Genomic DNA, 20,769 nt, shown 5'->3' with positions numbered 1-20,769 from the left:
TATTTTACCTACATGTATTCCTTTAATCTACAACAACCCTATGAGGTAGACTCTATTTTTTCAATGTATGGGTGAGAAGAACAAAATGTAAAGAATTTAAGTAATTTTCCCAAGAATCATCATGTCTTAAGTGTCTAACCACGAATCTGCCTTAGACACTGGTAGCACCAATTTCTCCTTGAGCCACCTGAGCAAGTCACTTCCTTGGTGAGGTGTGAGTAGGACACTGGATGCCTCTCCACTCGGGGTCTTCCACAGTCACCCTAAACGTGCGGTTCACTGATGTCTTTCAGGAAGGGGCAGACTGGATGGTGGGCTGCAGGAGAAAAGGTACAGCTTCCTCAAGGGATTTCCAAACACTTCTGGAGTTTCTCTGTTAGCACCCAAGGAAGAATGCCTTTACTGCCATCCCATCCCAGGAAGCGGTCTACATCTGAGGAGAGCATCCTAGATGAGACTGTTTCATGCTTAACACACAATACAGATGAAAGACCAATCTCTCTCCCTTGATCGTGCCCAGAGTTCCCATCTATGAAATGAGGCCATTGGACACAGTCTTTTCTAAGGCTTTTCCAGATTTCTAATTCTAGAACTATTTGGCTTCACGAGATTCCATCCTCACTTCAATACATTGACGCTGCATAAGTCACATTTCCTTGTACTGAGATCTCTGCGTCATGAAAACTGGGACTGTGCCTGCCTCACTCCCTTCCCTGGAAGAGACTCGACAGAAATAACTAGGGAAATGTCAAATTAAAATCCCTTCCTGACGTCATTTGAGAAAAATGTGACTGTTGTCGCAAGATAAGCAATGCCACTAGAAAGATGACTTAACTCTGCAGGTTGGTTTCTTTTTCTACCTTCTGATTGACTTCTTCATTGTATTTTTTTTTTTTTTTTGCTTTTTCAAGCCTCCTTACGTAGAGAAAATTTTTTACAGTAAAAAAGAAAGAGACCCCACTCATTCACAAAGTGTGTCTCACTTTCCCTTTTGCAATGTAATATCATTAACACTGGCTTCTTGGTAGGATAATTAGAGGCTATTCACTGCCCCCTTTTCCTTTATCCACTCATTTTCTTCTGATGCAACAGTCTGGTGCTTGCTTTATAAAAGAACTTACCCACCCCCCCCACCCCCCACAAAAGGCTTCTACCTATTGTACTGCCTTCCTATAGGGTGACTCCTTGTTTAAACATCCAATTTGTTTACCTACAAGGTTAAGAAAATGAGCAGCTCTGTACTTGAAATATGATAGTCTCCCTTCCTCATCACTGGTTTCAAAAAAACATTGTTGGTGAGGGTTAACCTTACATCATCGGAGCAGACAGAGTCTCTCAGTGGTTCTGTGTCTTAAGGAGCAAGTTCAGAGCTGGAAGCCAATAGACTTGGGTTTCTAGCTCTGGCTCAAGCCTTGATTAGCTGTGGCCCATCACTCCAGGCTCCAGGCTTCTTAACTGACAATGAGCATCTTTCTGGTTCAAAAGCTCTATGTTTTTCACTTGGCTCACGGCCAAGTTGCATCTCAGCCCAAGCCAGGCTAACCGTGTAATCCATTTAAATTTGGACAGGTGGGCTATGCTGGCAGTTGGATTCCTTTTGTACAAAGAACCAGCAATGACCTATTTAGAGTGAGCCCAACTGTTGGTGACTATTCACGAGGGCCCCTCCCTTAGCAACCAGCAGAATCCAGCCAGGTGACATCCCAGGCCACCTTTGCCAACATGAACCAGACTCTCTTCCTGAGGATAAACATGACCCAACAGCATGAGCTGGAGGTTCCAGCAAGACCAGAGTCCTGCTCCAGCCCATTTTGTCTTTCTGTTCCTTTGTGGATGCCTGGCATGGCGTGTATATGTATGTTGACAGTTGTTGGGGAGAAGGGTTCAGCAGCGCAGAACAGCTTAGCCAGAGGGGCCCTCCGTCCTTCCCACGCTTCATGCACTCTTCCATCAGCAGCACAGCCTGGGAGGCTCCTTCATACTCCCAGAGGCAAGAAGACAGGGTGAAGTACATTTTCCCTGGGGCTCTGCCATTCCTGGAACGTATGACCTTGTCAAGAACAGAAAATCATAACTTTAATGTACAAGCAGCAAGACCCCAAAGCCTCACAACAGCTGCATTATGGACTCACTCTTTCTGGAACAATAAGCCCCTTTGGGTAGAGTCCCCTTGGCAAATGGGAGTCTTTTAAGTCACTCTGGAATCCAGGAACAGGCAATTTTCTGTTGCCTACAAATGCTGGGTTACAAGCCTTGTCTTTCTGTAAGCTGGACCACTTCCTTTCCTCTTGGAAAAGACCCCTTTCTTTGTACAAGGTCCTAGGCTGCCACAGGTCTCAGCCACAGCGGCTTACTGGAGCCCGGATGTACTGGGGTGGCGGAGGGAGGCTCTGTCTCGATATCTGAGCGCCTCACTCTCCATCTCTCTCCACTCTGTCTCTGTCACTGTCTGTGTTTCTGTATACATCTCTGTTTCTTTCTGTATCTTCTGGGTCTCCCTTTGTGGCCTCTCCCTCCCTGGCCTCTCTCTGCATCTCTCTGACTCACTGTGAATGTGGGTATCCTGTGCCGGGTGGCTAATCTTCTCCCTCTGGATCTATAGGGACACGGACACACAGGATTGGAAGACTTGTCTGCGCATGTCCACCTATCGCTGTGGCTTTCGTACAACCCAGAGTCACCACGCCCCTCAGTGTCTCTGTACTTCTGTTTCCCCCTTCCCTCTGTTTCTCTGTCTCTCTCTCTCAGACATTACCTCAAAAGTGAATTAACTTCTCTATTATCCCCGAAGCCTCTCACAGATAGTGTTTATGATAAGTCCTGGGCCACGGTGGGATATGTGGAGATGTTGTTGGTCTCACACCCTGGGGATGGGGAGTTAGAGAGGGGAGGGGGGCGGCAGCCATGCAGAGCTGGCACTTCTGCTCACTCTGCCCGAACTACACTCAGGCTAACTTACAACCACTCTCAGATATGCCTCATTGTTTTACAAAACCAACAAAAGTTTCAGTAGTGCAACCAATAGAAGCATGGACATAACTCTAACCATACCTAGATGAGAATGGCTTGTATAAGAATCCTTTCAACCAAGAAAGAAATCATTCTTAATTACAACAACTCCCTCTGCGACGTTTTTAAAAGAAACGTCATATAGATGGCATGTCTTTGAGAACCCCCTTCCTTCGCACTCACCTCCCAAGTTAGGGGTCTGACCGGGTTTGTTAGCTTGGCCCTTTGGTGGGGTGACAAGAGAAATCAGTAGAAAGGTTCTGTTGACAACAAAAGTAAAACTGCACTTAATCATTATTAGTCTATTTGCAATTATCACAATTATTCCAAGCACAGAGAGAGTGGCAACCTGTAGCAATTGATTTTATCCTTTCACTCCAACCCCTTCTTCTTTATATTAGCACCGCTGACAACATAGGAACAGGCCGGTGTGAGAGCTTCTCCGCGGCACTCGCCTGGCTCCCTCTCCTGAGGGGTCTCTCGTGTGGGAGGGAGGCGGGAGGAGGCAGGTGAGTGGCCTGGAGAGACAGAGCAACACTAGAATGCCTCCTAGACCTCAAATAGCTCTTCTCAGCTGGCGTGCTGGAACCTTCCATGGTACAGTCATCCTTTTATAATGTACGTGAGTCTAAAATAGCCTCGTGTCTTAGGGAAACGTTGTTTAGGACAAGTAATGCATTAACTGGCCGGTAGAATGACCACACAGACTAACGCACCACACTGGATATAAAAAGAACACAGACGCGCACATTTCGTATCCTGGGCATGGGGAGCGGGGACTGACACCTCACAGGCAGTTACTACCTACGAGGGGACAGAGTTCAGTCCGGCCTGTGGGAGGTTGCTACCCAAGGAGCAGAGGTCTACAAGGCAGCAGAGAAGGCCGACAATAAGCCTACTTCCTCTGAGGAGGGCTGAGAAAACTGACTTGCAGCAGCCTAGTTAGTGGGCAGAGGAAGGGTTGCAAGAAGTTAGCATAAATTCACCGGGTTCCTAGACCATGGTCCATAGCCCTGGCAGCTCATCAGAATCGCTGGGGAGTTAAAAAAAAAAAAAAAAAAAGTGACAGGCCCTACCCCCAAGAGTTTCTGGTTTAATTTTCTTGGGTGTACTTGGTATTTCTTAAAAGTTCTCTCGGTGTTTCTAAGGTGCAGTTGGTGTTGAAAACCACAGACTCCAACAACCAACAAACTGATAATAAAGTTCTGGGTATAATCCTGACTTTTCTTTTACGTAAAAACACAAAGGGAAGTGGGCCAAATGACTATTTCTGGATGGCACTGAAGGGCGGAATACCTCTGTGTGGCTGGATGGATTGGTACCGAAACGGTCTCAGAAAGGATCGGTGCCAGATTGGAAGGGTTCGCAAGAGCCCGGCCTCTCCTGAGAGCACCAGGCAGACCAGTGAGCTGGGGCGGGGGGTCCGCCAGGCGGGCTGGTTAGAGCAAATACGTACAATGCTAGGTACTTCAGGAAAGCGTGGATGAGAGGGTCCCAGCATTACAACCACCTGGGGGAGCTTGTAAAATTCCCAGACCCACCGCAGACCCATCCAATGAGACTCCCCAGGGCGGGACTCAGGCAACATGTAGAGAAGCTTCCTAATTGTCTGCAATCTTTGGCTAAGGTTGAGATCCGCTGCTTTAAATAATTATGGATGTTTATTCTCAATAAAACATAGCTTTTTAAAATTTCAGCTGGAAAAGATATGGAGAGATCAATAATCCCCCAGGTTTAGAGACCAAGGACCAAGTTTGGGTAGGAGGAACAGCAAAAGAGGTAGGAAAATAAAGGGAAGAGAAAGGAGGGAAGGTTGGGGGGGGGGCTAAGAAAATCAAAGGAGAGAGACTAGAAAGGCAAGGGATATGGGGGGGCAGTGCTGCCACTCAAGGTCACGGGGTGCCGCCCCTACCGTGGGTATGGATCCCATCCAAAGCTGGCGTGGGAAACTCTAGACTGCCTCTTCTCTTGTGATTGGGAATGTGCCCTGGGCCAACCCTGATGTCTCTTTTGCTGCCAACCGTTTTCCCGTGTTTCCCTCAGAAGGTGCCTTGGCGTGAGAATACATGATTTGTGCCCCGTGGAAGTGAAGGTCAAGGAAAGGCGTGTGTGCTACCAGACGGTAGAGGCTTCCCTACAACATGCAGAGCCGCCCCGGCCTTCCTTACAACTCCAGTAACCATGGCAGCCAGCCCCTCTTGAAAATCAAGCTCTGCGTCCGAATTTGCTTCCCTGGACTTCCACACTTTGTATGGGGTTCAGCCGACTAGAGTCAGAGAGAACGAGCAGGCTGTCACAGGAAGCTGGGATTTTTCTCTTCTCTCATTCCTCCGCTTCAGCACCGGCTTGCTCTCCTGCTGCCTGGGTTGAGGGTTGCCCCCCACCCCCCGCCTGGCCACTCTCCTCTAAATGCCTATAAGTCTGCTTTCCTCTCTTTGGATGTGGCGCCACTATTCTAGAAACAATCTGAGCAGCTGGGAGAGGTGCTCACGGGGCACTTCTGAACCACCCATACCACAGAGCATTTTCGCAACACTCCACATGCAATAATGAGTATGAAGGCTTTACCGCAGATATTCTGGAGATCCATTTTGCAGAAGTTACTCGACTCTTTAAAGCTTCTCTTATCTGGATAGAGAACAAAAAGAGTTGAGAATTAAAAGATTGTGAGAAGTCAACCCAGGTGCTGAGGCCGGGCAAACACTCTGGTGAGATGAGAGAGTGTGTTACCAGCCAGGCCCTGGCGGTGGGATGAGGCGGGGTCGGTAACTGGGAGAAGTGCTTCAGGAAAAAGTGGGGAGAGGGAGAGATGCAAGAAGATGAGGCTGGAACCGGAGACTTCTATTCAGAGGACTGACCCGTGAACCCCGTGGCTAAGAAATACAGTTTGCCGCAAGCTGGAGGAAACTTTGATTTCACTTTGGGAGTGGGTTTTTGGAGCACTTGAATAGTCGGACATTTCCCAAAGCTGGTCTGTTATTTGAACCCCCCTTTCTAGGGGCACCTGGGTGGCTCAGTGGGTTAAGCATCTGCCTTAGGCTCAGGTCATGATCCCAGGGTCCTGGGATGGAGCCCCACGTTGAGCTCCCTGCACAGTGGGGACCCTGCTTCTCCCTCTGCCCTGCTCGTGCTCTCTCTCTTTCATAAATAAATAAAATTTTTAAAAGAGAAAACAACCCTGTCTAGAGGCCAATCCATAGTTAAAAAAAAAAAGAAGAATCCTATGCAACATAGCACAGGCCAAGGAATGAAGAAAATAAGAATAATAAATAATTATATTTTGTTTTTTAAATATATATTAAATAGATTTAACATAAATATAAATATGAAATGTAAATATATTTAATACATATTAAATAATATATATGATTATATGTGGTATATTAATGCTAATGTAATATATAATAATAGAAATTAATATAATATACTAATGAAGCATGTTTATGTATTAAATAATATAAGTAATGTATGATGTATATATAATAACATGATATATAATAATATAAATTAACATAATATAATGCTAATATGGCATATTTATATATTAAGTAATTTTTTTAAGGTTTTATTTATTTATTTGACAGACAGACAGAGAGAGTACAAGCAGGGGGAGAGGCAGGCAGAGGAAGAAGCAGGCTTCCCGCTGAGCAGGGAGCCCGACATGGAGCTTGGTCCCAGGACCCTGGGATCATGACCTGAGCCAAAGGCAGATGCTTAACCGACTGAGCCACCCAGGCACCCCTATATTAACTAATTTATTAATGTATCGAATATATTTTGTTTCTGAAATTATATTTTGTTTTATATTCACATATTTTTCATGCCTGTCACCTCATTTTATTCAAGAAATAATCCCGTAAAATAGAAACTACTATTTCCATTTTACAATGAAGGACATTAAGAACAGGAGGTGACACCCAAAGTCAGTTGACTGCTGAGAAGATGAGACTTCACGTCATGTCCCCAGACTCCAAACCAGCCTGTCATTTTCCCTACATCTCTCCTGAGGAAGGCAGCACTGTCTTATTTCTATTCCATCTTCCCGTCCACTTCGTAAAACGTGATTCACCTCCCGAGGCCTTGTAGTTCTGTCTTCACAGTTAATGGGTACCAAACTGCTCCAGCTCAGCGTGACTTCACGCTTCCCAGGAAATGCGGTATTCTTTGTCACACATGGATCCAAAGGGGAAGAAGCACTCCCTGGGGTTTGGGGGCTGTGTACTCAAGGGTCCATGGGGATATGGGGAAACAACCTGGAGTTTCTATTTACATCTCTTTTTTTCTCACCCTTTTAAATGTTATGTTCATAACATGCAAAATACATACTTTGTAAATTGATAATAAACCCATCTGGGGACATATGCTCACTGCTTTTTACTAATCCTAATAAAAAAAAAGTGAGGATTCCTGGCATAAACAACTTTATGACAATTAATCATGTATGTCCTGTGACATCTTTGAGTCTTGACCTTTTACAATATAATGTTAAATGTAAGAGGTTTTGATCTTGATAGAAAGTTCCATGTCTTAGAGTTCTTTGCACATCTCACGACACCTGGTAAATTAATAAGTAACAATCCTGCTGATGATGCTTTGACAATAAATACTAGTGGTGGCATTATGACTAATAAGAAAAATAATCATATGGTATACAACTGTGTACTACCTTAAATGCTTTCTGTGTTTTTTCACTTGCAAAATCACATTTGTTCTTTACCAGGATCTAGCAGAAGAGGCAGGAAAATCATCATTATCTCTGCATTCCGTTTGGGGAACTGCGCTCCTGAGAATTAAGGAACTCCCCTAATGGCATGAAGTTAGTACACAGAGATAGAAAGACTGAAACACTAACACTCCACCACCTCTAAATAATTTTTATTAGGTCGATATGATAGTCTCATGACAAAATGAAGGACCAGGGTGAAATGCCTCTTTCATAAACCTCAGCTATTAACTTAATAATAGAGTTAATTGATTAATTAAAAATCAACCCTGCAGTGAAGGTGTTTGCATCTATGTTTTTTTTTTTTTAAGATTTTATTTATTTATTTGACAGAGAGACAGCCAGCCAGCGAGAGAGGGAACACAAGCAGGGGGAGAGGAAGAAGCAGGCTCTTAGTGGAGGAGCCTGATGTGGGGCTCGATCCCGGAACGCTGGGATCACGCCCTGAGCCGAAGGCAGATGCTTAATGACTGCGCTACCCAGGGGCCCCTGCATCTATGTTTGAGAGAGTTGCTTAGTTTGCTCACTCTAAGAGGCAGTGTCCTACAAAGGAAAGAGGGCGATCTTAGAAGCCTGAGTAAACGTTTGATATTTTATTCATTTGTTTAGTTTTTATCTGTTTTCACCACTCACCACTGACACACACTCCTCTGTATTTGGAAAATTCCCTTCCCCGAGTCTACTGCTCTTTAAGGTGGAATTCACTGTCCCCACCTTCCTTGGGGCAGAGATGCAGCCATGTGACCCGGACTCAGCCAATCAGACTGCAAAGAAGCAAGTGCCGGTGGATCCCCAACAGGCTGGCCAGGGGTGACCTCCAAGACAACAGGACCGGCAACTGTAGTTTAGCATCTGCTGCCTGACATTGGCCTGGTGAGCTGTGCTATCTGTGCCCGGGGAAGTGGGGAGGAGCACTGCTGTCTAGTTCTGTGCTCTGGATTGGGAATTGTTCCTGGCGTGTCCCCTCCCTGCCTACAAGCCGGAGAGACCTTCCCAAAGATGATCTTGTGAGATTTAATAAATCCTCTTTCTGCTGCAACTTGTTAAGAGTGGGTTTCTGTAGAGCTCATGGGCCGGGTTAATCACTCCGAGCCTTGGTGTCCACCTCCATACAACTGAAAGTAAGAATACCCAAGATTGTTTTAAGGACTAGAGCTAATGTACATAAAATACTTAGCTCCGTAGGAGTTTGCCAGATGGTAGATTTTACTTGCATCATAAAGAAGAGTGATGTCTTGTGCAAGTGTCTGCGCAAATGATTGAGATAGAGGATGCTCAGTAAGTGGTCTTTACAAGCGAGGATTTCAGGGCCAAGTACTGATCATGCAGGAAAAGGAAAAAAGGGAGGAGGAGGAGAAGTGGAAGAAGAAGAAGAAGAAGAAGAAGAAGAAGAAGAAGAAGAAGAAGAAGAAGAAGGAGGAGGAGGAGGAAGAGGAGGAGGAGGAGGAGGGGGAGGAGGAGGAGGAGAGAAAGGAGAAGGAGGAGAAGAAGAAGGAGAGGAAGAAGAGGAAGAAGGAGAGGATAAAGAGAGGAAGAAGGGGAGGGAGAAGAAGAGGAAGAGGAAGAAGAAGGAGAGGAAGAAGATGAAGAAAAAGATGGGGAGGAAGGGGAAGAGGAAGGAGAAGGGGAAGAGGAAGGAGAAGGAGGAGGAGGGGCTGGAGGAGGAGGAGGAGGAAGAAGAAGAAGAAGAAGAAGAAGAAGAAGAAGAAGAAGAAGAAGAGGAGGAGGAGGAGAAGAGAAAGGAGAAGAAGGAGAAGAAGAAGGAGAGGAAGAAGGAGAAGATGAAGGAGAGGAAGAAGATGAAGAAGAAAAAGAAGGGGAGGGAGAAGGGGAGGAAGGGGAAGAAGAAGGAGAGGAAGAAGAAGAAGAAGAAGAAGAAGAAGAAGAAGAAGAAGAAGAAGAAAAATTATCATTATTTATGATACCTTTGGGTCCAGGATTGTTCCAAACACCAAGATGAAGAAGCCCTGAGAAAGACAGAAAAGAGCCATTTTAAATACCAGTACTCATCAGTTCCTATTGTGGTAAAAAAACAAACCAAAAAACCCACCTAAAATAAAAACGATTTATTAAATCTTTGACTCTCTGAAGGTCACAACACCTAGATTCATCCATTCGACGAATATTGATTGCGCGTCTTCCATGTCCCAGCCTCTGTTCTAGACGCTTGGGATACCTCAGTAAATCAAACAGACCAAGGTCCGTGATTCATACCAGATTATGAGACTTTCTTTTTAAATTGGGCAAAATAAAAGTGTTTTGCATTTATCAGGAGCTCACCAAAATGTTTATCTCACCGGAATATAATACTCGGAGTAAGAGTCACAGAAGATGTTACCATGGACAGCAAGCAGCCTTGCAGTCCTTGCACAAACTGTAATGAAAGAAACTTCCACAGGAAAAAATCAAAAGCGGCTATGCTCAGCTTCTGTTAACACTCTCTACCTCCTTCCTCCATCCGCAATCCAAGATTGCTCCAAACCTTGCAAAGAAAAATCAAGTGCATGGGCCCTCAGAAGACTAAGACACAAAACAGATTGAGCTTCTCAGCACATAACGTGTGCTCAGAAACTGACGCTCCAAATAGGAGAACATGGCGGGAATGCCTTCGCTCCCAGATCCCTTGCCAGCCGTACAAAGACAGACCCCATTAAAGTCAAAGGGAAGCAGTTCCTCCATAGGAACAGTCCGTGTGAGCTGGCCCAAAACCACCCTGGAAGAAGGAAAGAAAAGTATTCGTCCCGTTTTCAGACAAGGAGAAAGAAACTCAAGAGATTCAATTTTCAACATGTGCGAGATAGCAGCACGCATTAGACAGTTTCTCCTGAAGGTGTGGCTGCTCGTCCCGGCTCACCTGAGAAGGGAACGAGATAATGACCTTTGGTTAACAAGGCATTCCCTTGTTAAGCTGCTTCGATTTCATAATCGAATGTGAACGCTTACCCAGGCAGAGGTCTATGAAGACACATGGATTTAATATGAATGGCGTCACAAAGAGGTTGCAAGCCGGTGGACCCCAGCAAGAGCAATACCAACCCCACTGCTACCTCTGTGTGTAAAAAAAAGCTTACCTGAGAGATGGAGGATCTCACAGGGACTGGGGCTGGCCATGAAGCTCATCCTTTCCCCAAACATACTAGATGTACCTATCCATTCAGCCAGGCCAGCAAGCACTCCAAAGCTTGGCGAGATTGCTTTTCTGTGTGACACTCTCAGCCTACAAGATAACTACTGAAATCTGTCACTGTGCCTACCAAGAAAATGTCACAGATGGCATGGCCCATTAGGTTACAAAGCGTCATTTGTATAAAGATACGTGGGACAAAAACATCCAGGCCTGGTTTCAATACTAGGAATACATTTTAAATCAGAATCTCCATGAATTTTTGCCTAGGAATTAAATTTTTTAAATATCTAGAAACCGTGACGTTAGCCTGTTTCCTCTAAAAAAATACATCCTTCTGGCTAAAGGACAAAGAGGAATTTCTCTCCTTATAAGATTTCCAATTTCTCGAGGTTAAACTAAGTATATTCCTATCTGCAACACTTGGCATAATGCCCAACACAAAATACTCAATAAATATGGCGACTTTGTCTATTTATTCATGTGCGTACCTGTGTCTAGATCTGTGTGTTTAATGGTTTTATTATGCAACCTGCATTTGTACAGTCACAAATACGTAACAGGGAAATACTCCACTTTTCATTGGTCCCACCTTGGGAAAAGTTACGCAAAATATCATTCAGAAAATTTGAATAAATTATTAATCAAGGGTTTAGTATCTGATTGATAAAAAATTCACTGGTGGCAGCTTCTTTGCGTTTCTTTTAGTAGATAAAGCACAATTTGAACAGATAAATCTCAAGGTGTTCTCCCAAATTTTAAAATATACACTTTATTGTTAGGGAAGGAATGTTCATATCACCCCACCAAAATGTGTCTGTTAAATCCTAGCACCCAATATGAAGGTATTTGCAGGCATGACTTTGGGAGGAAATTAGGTCACGAGGGTGGGGCTCTCATGGACGGGATTTGCGCCCTTAGAAAAGAGGCCCCAGAAAGCTCCCTTGGCCGTCCTGCTATGTGATGTTATAGTAAGAAGATGGCTATCCATCTATGAGGCAGGAAGCGGGCTCTCTCCGAACACTGCATTTCTGTGCGCCTTGACCTTGGACTTGCCAGCCCCCAGAACCATGAGAAATAAATTTCTGTTATTTATAAGCCACCCAATCTATGGTGTTTCTGTTGCAGCAGCCCAACTGGACTGAGACAGTTACTTTTCTCCCATGAAAACAGCTATGAGGGGATCCCCAAACCTTACCCAGCCCACAGTTACTCTCAGTAAAAAGGAGAGAGGATACCGACCAGGAGCTGTGGGTTACACAGTGAGCAGTCAAGTCAGCAACTGACTACATACTGACTGTTCCCTAGCAAGGGGGGTGGTTGAGCTTTAAAACCAATGTGGGTGCTCCCACAGGGCTAGGACCGGGAAACCTCCAGAAGAGAATTTCTCCTACATCTTCTGGACCTCGCCATGTGTTCAGGGGACTCTCTTTTCTGTCTGCTCGAACAGCACCAGCTGCCCCTCATCTTGGTTCATCCTGAGACTCTGCTCGTCCTGCTTCCTTCCTCTCACTTGATTGTGTCCCCCACCTCAGCAGATCGATGGCTCTCCTTTCTTCCCTCCCACACTGGGCATCCCGAGGATGCCCTGGTCCACTGATACTCTGGGAAATAGCAATAACCAGCTCTCCTAATTTGTAGCACTTGTCAGTCTCCCCGGTTAAGTACTCCCACCCTGGCTAGTTTAAATCGAGCAACGCGGCATCACCAAACGTGGAGTTAGGAAGCAGGGGGCACATCATTATACAGTGTTTCCACCGTACAGATACAATAGGTGCAAATAACCTCACATAATTAGGAAGTAATGTATTTTGAGGCTGTAGGTCCTTACACAAAATCTTTGTTTTATTTAATTATAAGTTTACATATTTAATTTTTAATGAGGACAGTTTGCAAAACTCCTGAAAATAAGAAGTCATTTCTCTTGACGAGTACAAACCAGCTCCAGCACACCAGTGCCTACAGCCTGCCCCAGTGTCTACCCTTCACCTGCACCCTGCTCTCAGCTTCTCACCTCCATCAGTACCGGCATTTAGATGAGCTCCACCTTCCTTGGCAGGAGTCAAGGCAGAAACTGAATTGAAATTATAAATTGATCCTGTCACGACAGATAAAGGAGCTCATGGTACCAAAATGCAAATGCTCACAGCCTAGTCCAGAGCAAAACTCACAGGCAAGATGGCCGCGGGGAGACGAGGCAGGGAAATGCGGAGGAATAGATATGTGAGCCCCTTCAGGGCTTCTGACAAACAGCCATGGGGTGCGCTGAACAGAAATTTAAGACCACTGGGTGGTTATCCCAGCCCTATCTGTGACTGGCTGCATAGCCATAGGTAAACATGGGTAGCTGCATAACCACGGGTAAAAAGCTATACAAAAAATGTAGGATGTGGGATGCCTGGGTGGCTCAGTCAGTTAAGCGTCTGCCTTCAGTTCAGGTTATGGTCCCAGGGTCCTGGGATCGAGTCCCACATCGGGCTCCTTGCTCCACAGGGAGTCTGCTTGTCCCTCTGCCTGCCACTCCCCTTGCTTGTGCTCTCTCTCTCTCTCTCTCTATTTCTGACAAATAAATAAATAAAATTTTTAAAAATAAATAAAATAAATGTAGGATGTAATTCACGTTTTCTAGAATAATGCACAGAAACAGAGATTCAAAAGATGAGGTGCCCCTATTATTATTAACCTTGTAAGCCAAGGCATCAAAATGCTTATTGTAAAACAAAATCATTTATACCTCAATTTTGAAAGATAAAGGAGAAACTATTTGACTTCAAATCTCTATTATCCATCAGGTAAAACAGTTTTCTTCAAATAAGCCTACATTCAGAAAAAAGGATTATTTTAAAGGTCGTTAGAAAAATAAAAGCTTTCTTATCAATTAGTTCCTATCTACAAATTTAGCATTCAATATAATGAAAGAAAAAAATGAAAAAAATTTTTGGTAAGGAATTATTGAATAGGAAATACTATACAGCCATTACAGAGACATATTTATACATAGTAACCTAGTAAGAGGCTACCATGTATTTTTAAATGGAAAAGTAAGGTATGTAATAACATATATTTTTAACCCCTAGATGATGTCAAAATATATTTGTATATAAGCATAAAAATTTGGTACGGAGACCCATGAACCTGTGAACATTGCTTAATTCATAGAGGTGAGAGAAGAGAAGGGAAATTATTTATCTTTAATATCATTCTGTATGACTTGCCTCATTAAAATAAGATGGTTTCCAATGGGAACTAAAAATTCTAAATGGAAAGAAATACAATAAAAGTGCACATTTTAATACCACTAGTTAGGTACCTAGATTTGGGGGAAGCGGTGATGTTTAATTTCTAAACAGGAGCAGCTCAGCCTTACCGTTGGGCTATCTATGATCTTTAAGCCATTTTGGTACTTGGTGCCTTCCCACTCAGTGTTTTATTTCATTTTCCTAACACCCCTATAAGGTGGGCAGTACTATACCCATTTTTTTAAGTGAAAAAAATGTGGCTCAGAAACGTTAAGCAAATATCCCAAGAGAACCTTACACATTAGTAAATGAGAGAGTCAAGATTTGAACCCAGACCTTTTTATTTTATTTAAGTTTATTTCCTGACTCACTACACTACTCCAAATCTATTGTAAATACGATTGCAGAAGCTCCTGATAACAAAACTTCTTCCTGAGTTCTCCCACTTAGTACTGGGTCAGTAGCGTCTAGACTTACCTGGAAGGCATTGAGCAAGGAGAAGATAATGTGGAAGGCCAGGTTGCTGTCATCGACGACGGTGGCGATCCCGAATCCCCAGGTCAGTCCCAGCAGCGGTGTGAGGATGGCAATGTTCTTACTGATTCTCACGATGGCTCTCACTTCCTCGAACATGGAACTGCCAATGGCGGCTCGCTGGGTCTTGACAATCACCAGTGTGACTGTGATCAAGTTTACGACCACGATGGCCAGGGCTGGGACCACAAAGGCCAGGAGGGCCTTGGTCATGTCCCAGTTGAGCCAGCAGGCCTCAGGCCGTAGGTAGCCTTTGCTGGGCTCAGTGGCAGCAACCGTGACGGCAGCAATGAGCAAAGGGCACCCGTAGCCGACTGAAAAGAGAGCGGCCACCAGGACTGACTTGGGCAGTGTATGGAAAACAATCAGGATTCCATAGAGGATAAGGAGTGCCTTGGCAAGCATCCAGAAAAACACAGAAAGGTAAAAGAAATGAACAAAAAATGTGGCTGCCACACATGCGTTGTGGTGTGTCATGGGACCACTAAGAAAGGAAGCCACAATGAACCACACGTCAGCCATCAGCAAGGTGGCCGCGATGTTGGCGACGCACACGTGGCGTAAGTACGAGATCTCTGTCTTGGTCACTTGGCCCCAGACCAAGGCCTCAATGGACAAGCAAAGGATCAAGCTGCAAATCGAAATGCCCAGGCCTATGTACGTGACATGAGTCAGGATCGGGCTCTCCAAGATGTGGGGTGACATAAGAATAGAGAAGGAGGTGAACAACTTGCTTGGCCTACATTTGCAAACAGCTTGCTGAGAGTTTTCTTGAATCATTTGACAGGCCTGCTGGTCCCATCTGCTCTCCAGGGGGTGCCAGCCAACGCACTGTGTCCTCCTCTCCTCTGACTTGCTGATCTTTTCAAAAATCAGTGAGATTCTTTTAAGTTCCTTGGGCAAAATGACAGACAAGACGAGCCCATTCACGGTGACGTTTTCCAAAACACTGGCTTCTAGGATGGCCCCGAGAGTTGGAAATGCAATGCTGACAGCCTGAGAAGGGGCAGGAATCTTCTGAAGTTCATCTCTACTGATGAGCACCCGTCCAGTGATCTCACTGCCCGTGTCGTTAATTCTCATTGAAAAAGTGAAATTCTTCCCAGCGTTGTCTTGGGATATGGTGGTGCCCGTAGTATGAATGAAGGCGTCTGATATGTCAATGGGATACTTATTTATAAATAGCTTTCTTGCAAAGGAATTGACCGAGTGTAGCAGGACACAGCTGCTGTTTCTTTCAGGGATGAAGGTCCAGTTTGAGATGCTTCTGCTGTTAAGAATGTGGTTGGCCATGGTGCTATAACTCTGCCAATGAAGAACCAGCATTAGTACTGAGCCACTCCCCGCACCTGCCAGGACAGTCAAGATTCGCTTTTATACAGTGTGGTCCTCCAACTAGCCACCTAGGCATCCCCTAGGAACTCCAAAGGATGGGATCTCAGGGCCCATCCCAGACCTAGTGAATCAGAATCGGCATTGTGATGAGATCCCCGGGGTACACACAGGCCACCGAAGTTTGAGCTGGAGAACACAGAGAGGAAGGAATTGCCCTCGTGTCATATATGAAGCATTTCCCTGTGAGGCAGGCCAGTGGGCAGCCTTCCCCAAGCTCACTGAATCATCGGTTCCCCTTCACACCCTGGTGAAGCCAGCCACTTGCCTCCCCTGTTCCAAGTGTCCGTCATGCAAGGAACACCTATGAAGTCCCAACGGTGTGCAGGACCCTGGACAGGAACATGGCAAATCGAAATTTGATGCCAGAGGCTGAACCTCCTTTTTCTCCTCTGCCTCAAAGATTGAAAATAAAAGAAGTGAATCCAGGTCCACTTTCACACTTCCTGCAGCACACACATATGGCTGTTTTCTTTGCATTCAGTTATTTTCCATTTTAGCCGCCTGTTCTGACTCACAAGGAAAAGTAGGAAAAGTCTCTCTCTGCAGGAACCAGAATGGTTCCTAGGCATTTTCAGTAGCCAAAACAGACATTGGGAAAGCTTAATCCCGTGTCAGATCCAGCACCCCGTAAGTGCTGTCTCTAAACGCGTATTGGCTGTGTTCACTTTCTCCATTCCTTTGTTTATTCTGTGGTGAACATTTACTGAGCGTTTACTATGCCAGGCGTCACAGACACCGATGTGAAAGACCCTAAAAAGCCCACAGAATACTCCAGCGAACCTGCATTCCTTTCCACCAAAACATCATTCTAGGGAATCAAGACCCCTCACCTGCATCTTCACCTCGTCGACACCTGTCCACAGTACCGTGGATATGTTGTGTAAGAGCTGCACGATGACAGCAATGTTCCCCGGGCTCCGGGGAGACTGCCGAATGTTCCTGAGTACACAGGACAGATCCTGCGGACACTTCTGCATCAGCAAGTCTGTGATGGTCTCAGACTCTTTGGCATACTCTTTTATGACTGTATTGCTTCCGAATGGTTGAACCGAATATGAGTTTGTCTAAGAAAGGGCAAAAAGAAAGTCTGTGTTAGGTTACTTTTGCTTTGAATGTGAAAGTAGCTTTGATAAAATTTAAGATAGCCTTATCATGCAATTGTACATTGCAAAATGTTTTTCCATTTTACATCTTCATAGTCACATTTGCTCTGGAATAACTTGCCCTATTACCAAGGTATATGAACAGAAAACCGAAGTTCCAGGTTGCCAGCTGCCGGCTCCTAAACCCTCCCCCTCTAGAGAGCGCATGTTATCTTTAGCATTCAGACCCCTTCTGTGGATACACACCGTATGTATGTCCTGTGCCTCTGATACATTTCTAGTGTCATTGAAGCTTATTTTTACTAAGCGTATTTTAAACATAGAAATTCTGAACTAGATTTGGCTGAAACAACTGACACTAACACAAAAAGAGTGACTGAAAATAGTGATAAACGGTATCTCCTACAGATTCAGGCTCTGGGTCCCACACTTCAGAGCAGGGGTGCCAAACATGGCCCCTGACTGGCTGCCTGTGTTTTTGTAAATAAATTTTATTGGGACCCAGTCTGCTCATTACTGAAGTATTGTCTATGGCTGCTTTCACGCCACCATGGTGGAGCTGAATACTCGCAATAGAGACCCTATGACCCACAGGGACTAAAATATTAACTATCTGGCCCTTTACAGAAAAAAAAAAAAAAGAAAGAAAGAAAACAAAACGGCCAACCCTTACATCAGAGCACACTAATGTGTGGCCTCCTCTAGCCTGGTCCTTCACAAGACAGAGGGACTGTGGGCCTAGAGGATATGCCTACTCAGAGCTCATGTCCCTGCATCTAGACACTCAGAGTCCCCGCTCGGCAACCCCAAGCCCACTTCCGGGGCCTGCATGGGCCTCTTCCCTAAGTCTACACTACCAAGGATGGGCCGTGCCACCAGTATGCTCACCACTAGGCCCAAGGGGTGACAAAGGGACACCGGTTTTCAGGGTTATGAACATGTGACCTTGGCTCCCCACCACCCTGGAGGAGCTGGATAGAATCTGATGGGAGACCGGCAGGACATACTTTACTTAGCAGTCTGGAAACTTAATTTCAAGCATTTAGGTATTAAAACATATGGTACGTGGGTCTCTGTGTGTATCTTTGCCCAGATTCCTCAAATTAGGGGTGGGCCCATTGGGAGACACGCTGGGGGGGGGCAGCGTTTTGAGGTCTGGTCGGGGACTTCAGGTTTAGCATCCACTGGCACTCCCCCTGGCCACCCCCAAAATCACCGAATGGGGATGTTCCCCAGACCAATGCTAACGCATTGACTCCTCTGAAGGAATCAGGAGCCGAACGTCAGAAAGGTGAAGCCCCTACGAGAAGAGGAGCAAAAGAAACAAAAAGAGAAGAAATAATATTTCGCCTGATTGTATTTATCAAGATTGAATTTTTACAAATGTGTCATAACTTGAGTATGTGCGGAAACAGGTTCATTTTTGTGATGAGGAAGTCCTTCCCTTCAGGAGCCTGCTCCTCGTGCTTTACTGAGCCCAGCAATCACCTGGGGGTCTTGACAGCCCACAGCTTCAGATTCCACAGGTCTGGGCTGGGGCCTGAACTCTGCATACCTAGAAGTTCTCAGGGCAGCCTGTGCTGCTGGTCAGAGAAGAGGACATTGAGGACCGAGGCTTTGCAGTAAAGAGCTAAGAGCAAAGATGGAGAACTAGGCCACGATCATTCGCGACAGCTCTTCTAGCTTTGACCTGAGAATCAGGCCCCTTTGCATCATGAAGCATGTGGGAGCCCAGGGCACAAACTTTCAGATCCCAAAGCGAGGACCTCCGTTCTTGTGCAGAGAGAGACAGCGCGTAGGTGTTATGTATTCACGCACAAACGCACTCACCTACCAACCCTGCCTCGTGCCCCCCCTCTCTCTTATTGACCATGCCTATGCATTGCTCATTTGGGGCTTCCCTCTGCATGTGAGAGAAAGGATATTACCTCAAAGATGTTGAAGGCATTAAGAGTCCGGCAGGTTTCCGTGATCTTGTGCCATTTCTTTTGCCTGCATAAAAACCCCGTATTTCCCTGAGTGTCTGGAGGGCAAGGTTGGCTGCAGTGGGAATTGTCCACACAGACACCATCACATACATCTGCAGAAATAAAAGGTATCAGCGTCAGATGGCGAGCTCGGGGCTCTGCACGGCGTGGGCCAATCACCAAGGTGTCAGCACAACGAGGACACATCAACCCCGCGGACGTCAGATGTATTTTCTTTGCAAAGTGGAGGAAGATTGAAACAGATCAGTGATCGTCATCTATTTCAGTGACAAACACCTACTGTCTCCAACAGAATCTTATCCAGAACTCAAATGTATAAAACAGATAAAAGTGGAGCTACCCCAGTTGAAGTGACAAGGAAGAGCCCACAGCTCCCTCAAACTCCTCCAGCTCCCCAGAACACGGTATGGAACCCACTGCACCCCATGTTCTGTGAGAAAGCTCCCAGCTCCAGAACTTCGTAATGAGTTAGGTCATCCATGAGTTCTCGCAGAACTGCTTTGGCCGCTGCTCCAGGCTGGGCTGGCTCAATCGAAAGAGTTTATGGCAAAGAACTCTCTGGCCAGGATGGCACAGAGGGTGCTGGAAGGAGAAGAGGGGAGCAGGGGTCAAAGGTATAATTTAATATGAGAAAACGAAAGAGTCCAAATGCGAGCCATCAAGGAGTCCCGTCTGTCATGCCGTCAACAGAGGGCTGAGCGTGGCTCTCTGTTATAATAAATAAACAAAACTTCCATTTGATCACTAACCACTGCCAACGTACCATGTGGCCTGGCAGGCATCTTCTCCTTGCTTTTGTTGGCAACCTAGAAAGGGAAAATAAAAATCCGCATGAAAACTAATCGTTGCAATGCCAGCCCAATGATCTACTTTAGTCACAGACTAATGGCCACGTGTGAATCAGCTCTGACACCAGGACGCCACCAAAAAGCCAAGACCATGAAGTATGGCCCCATGGCTCCATTTTGTCATCAGTCTGGATGGCGACTCAGCAGGAGCCCTCCTTCCTCTCCAGCAAGAAGGACCAACATTCTATCCAAGAAATACACCATGAGCAGAGGTGGACTTACATGGAAGTTAATGGAGGCTAAGCTTTGGAATCCCTTGCTTGTAATGGGTCCCTTCAAAGCACTGAGAGAGGGTCTAGCAATGTGTTCACACGACCATATATCTAATTAAATTTTCAAAGGCAAAATAATTTAACCATCTTCTGTTCAGACTATTTTTTGCCACTCCGCCTTGCCCTCTTCCCAACACCCTCATTTTGAATGGATAGCACTAGAGAGGCTGTAGGTATATATGGAATCTGGACAAGTATAAGTTGAGTTGGGGATCCATCTAGTTTGAATTTAATAGGATATATTTAAGAAGTTTGCAGTCATTTCCATATTACAATCTGGACATCAACACATAATGGCATTCATTTTAGAGTATTTACAATTCTTAAATAGTATTTACAATTACTCACAGAACGAGAAAATTCTAAGTGTTCTGGATACCTTGCAGCTCATAGTTGAAAGAAACTTATTAGATGCTTCCCCAAAGTTGACAACAGTCTTACATATTTACATGACATTACTAATAATGAAATGAGAAGGTGAAAGATAATTTTCTAAACTAGCAATAATAAAAAACAAATTTGATCAGCAATGAT

At 45.2% G+C, this 20,769-nt stretch overlaps 1 protein-coding gene across 1 annotated transcript in view; it reads right to left on the bottom strand.

The window, feature by feature from the left end:
- Positions 1–1,181: 1,181 nt before the first annotated feature.
- Positions 1,182–20,769, bottom strand: part of LOC113261037 (adhesion G-protein coupled receptor F2) — a 38,827-nt gene continuing 19,239 nt past the window's right edge. The window contains exons 3-10 of the mRNA XM_057303934.1: positions 19,879–19,921; positions 19,056–19,207; positions 16,855–17,088; positions 14,573–15,934; positions 9,658–9,699; positions 5,578–5,637; positions 3,193–3,269; positions 1,182–2,050 (exon numbers count right to left, since the gene is read on the bottom strand). Of these exons, the coding sequence (XP_057159917.1) occupies positions 3,222–3,269; positions 5,578–5,637; positions 9,658–9,699; positions 14,573–15,934; positions 16,855–17,088; positions 19,056–19,207; positions 19,879–19,921 (1,941 nt within the window). The 3' untranslated portion in view covers positions 1,182–2,050; positions 3,193–3,221. The remainder of the gene's footprint in view (positions 2,051–3,192; positions 3,270–5,577; positions 5,638–9,657; positions 9,700–14,572; positions 15,935–16,854; positions 17,089–19,055; positions 19,208–19,878; positions 19,922–20,769) is intronic.

The sequence above is a fragment of the Ursus arctos genome, unplaced genomic scaffold (assembly GCF_023065955.2).
Source record: "Ursus arctos isolate Adak ecotype North America unplaced genomic scaffold, UrsArc2.0 scaffold_29, whole genome shotgun sequence".
NCBI classification, from domain to species: Eukaryota; Metazoa; Chordata; class Mammalia; order Carnivora; family Ursidae; genus Ursus; species Ursus arctos.
This window is presented reverse-complemented; position numbering and strand designations above follow the sequence as displayed.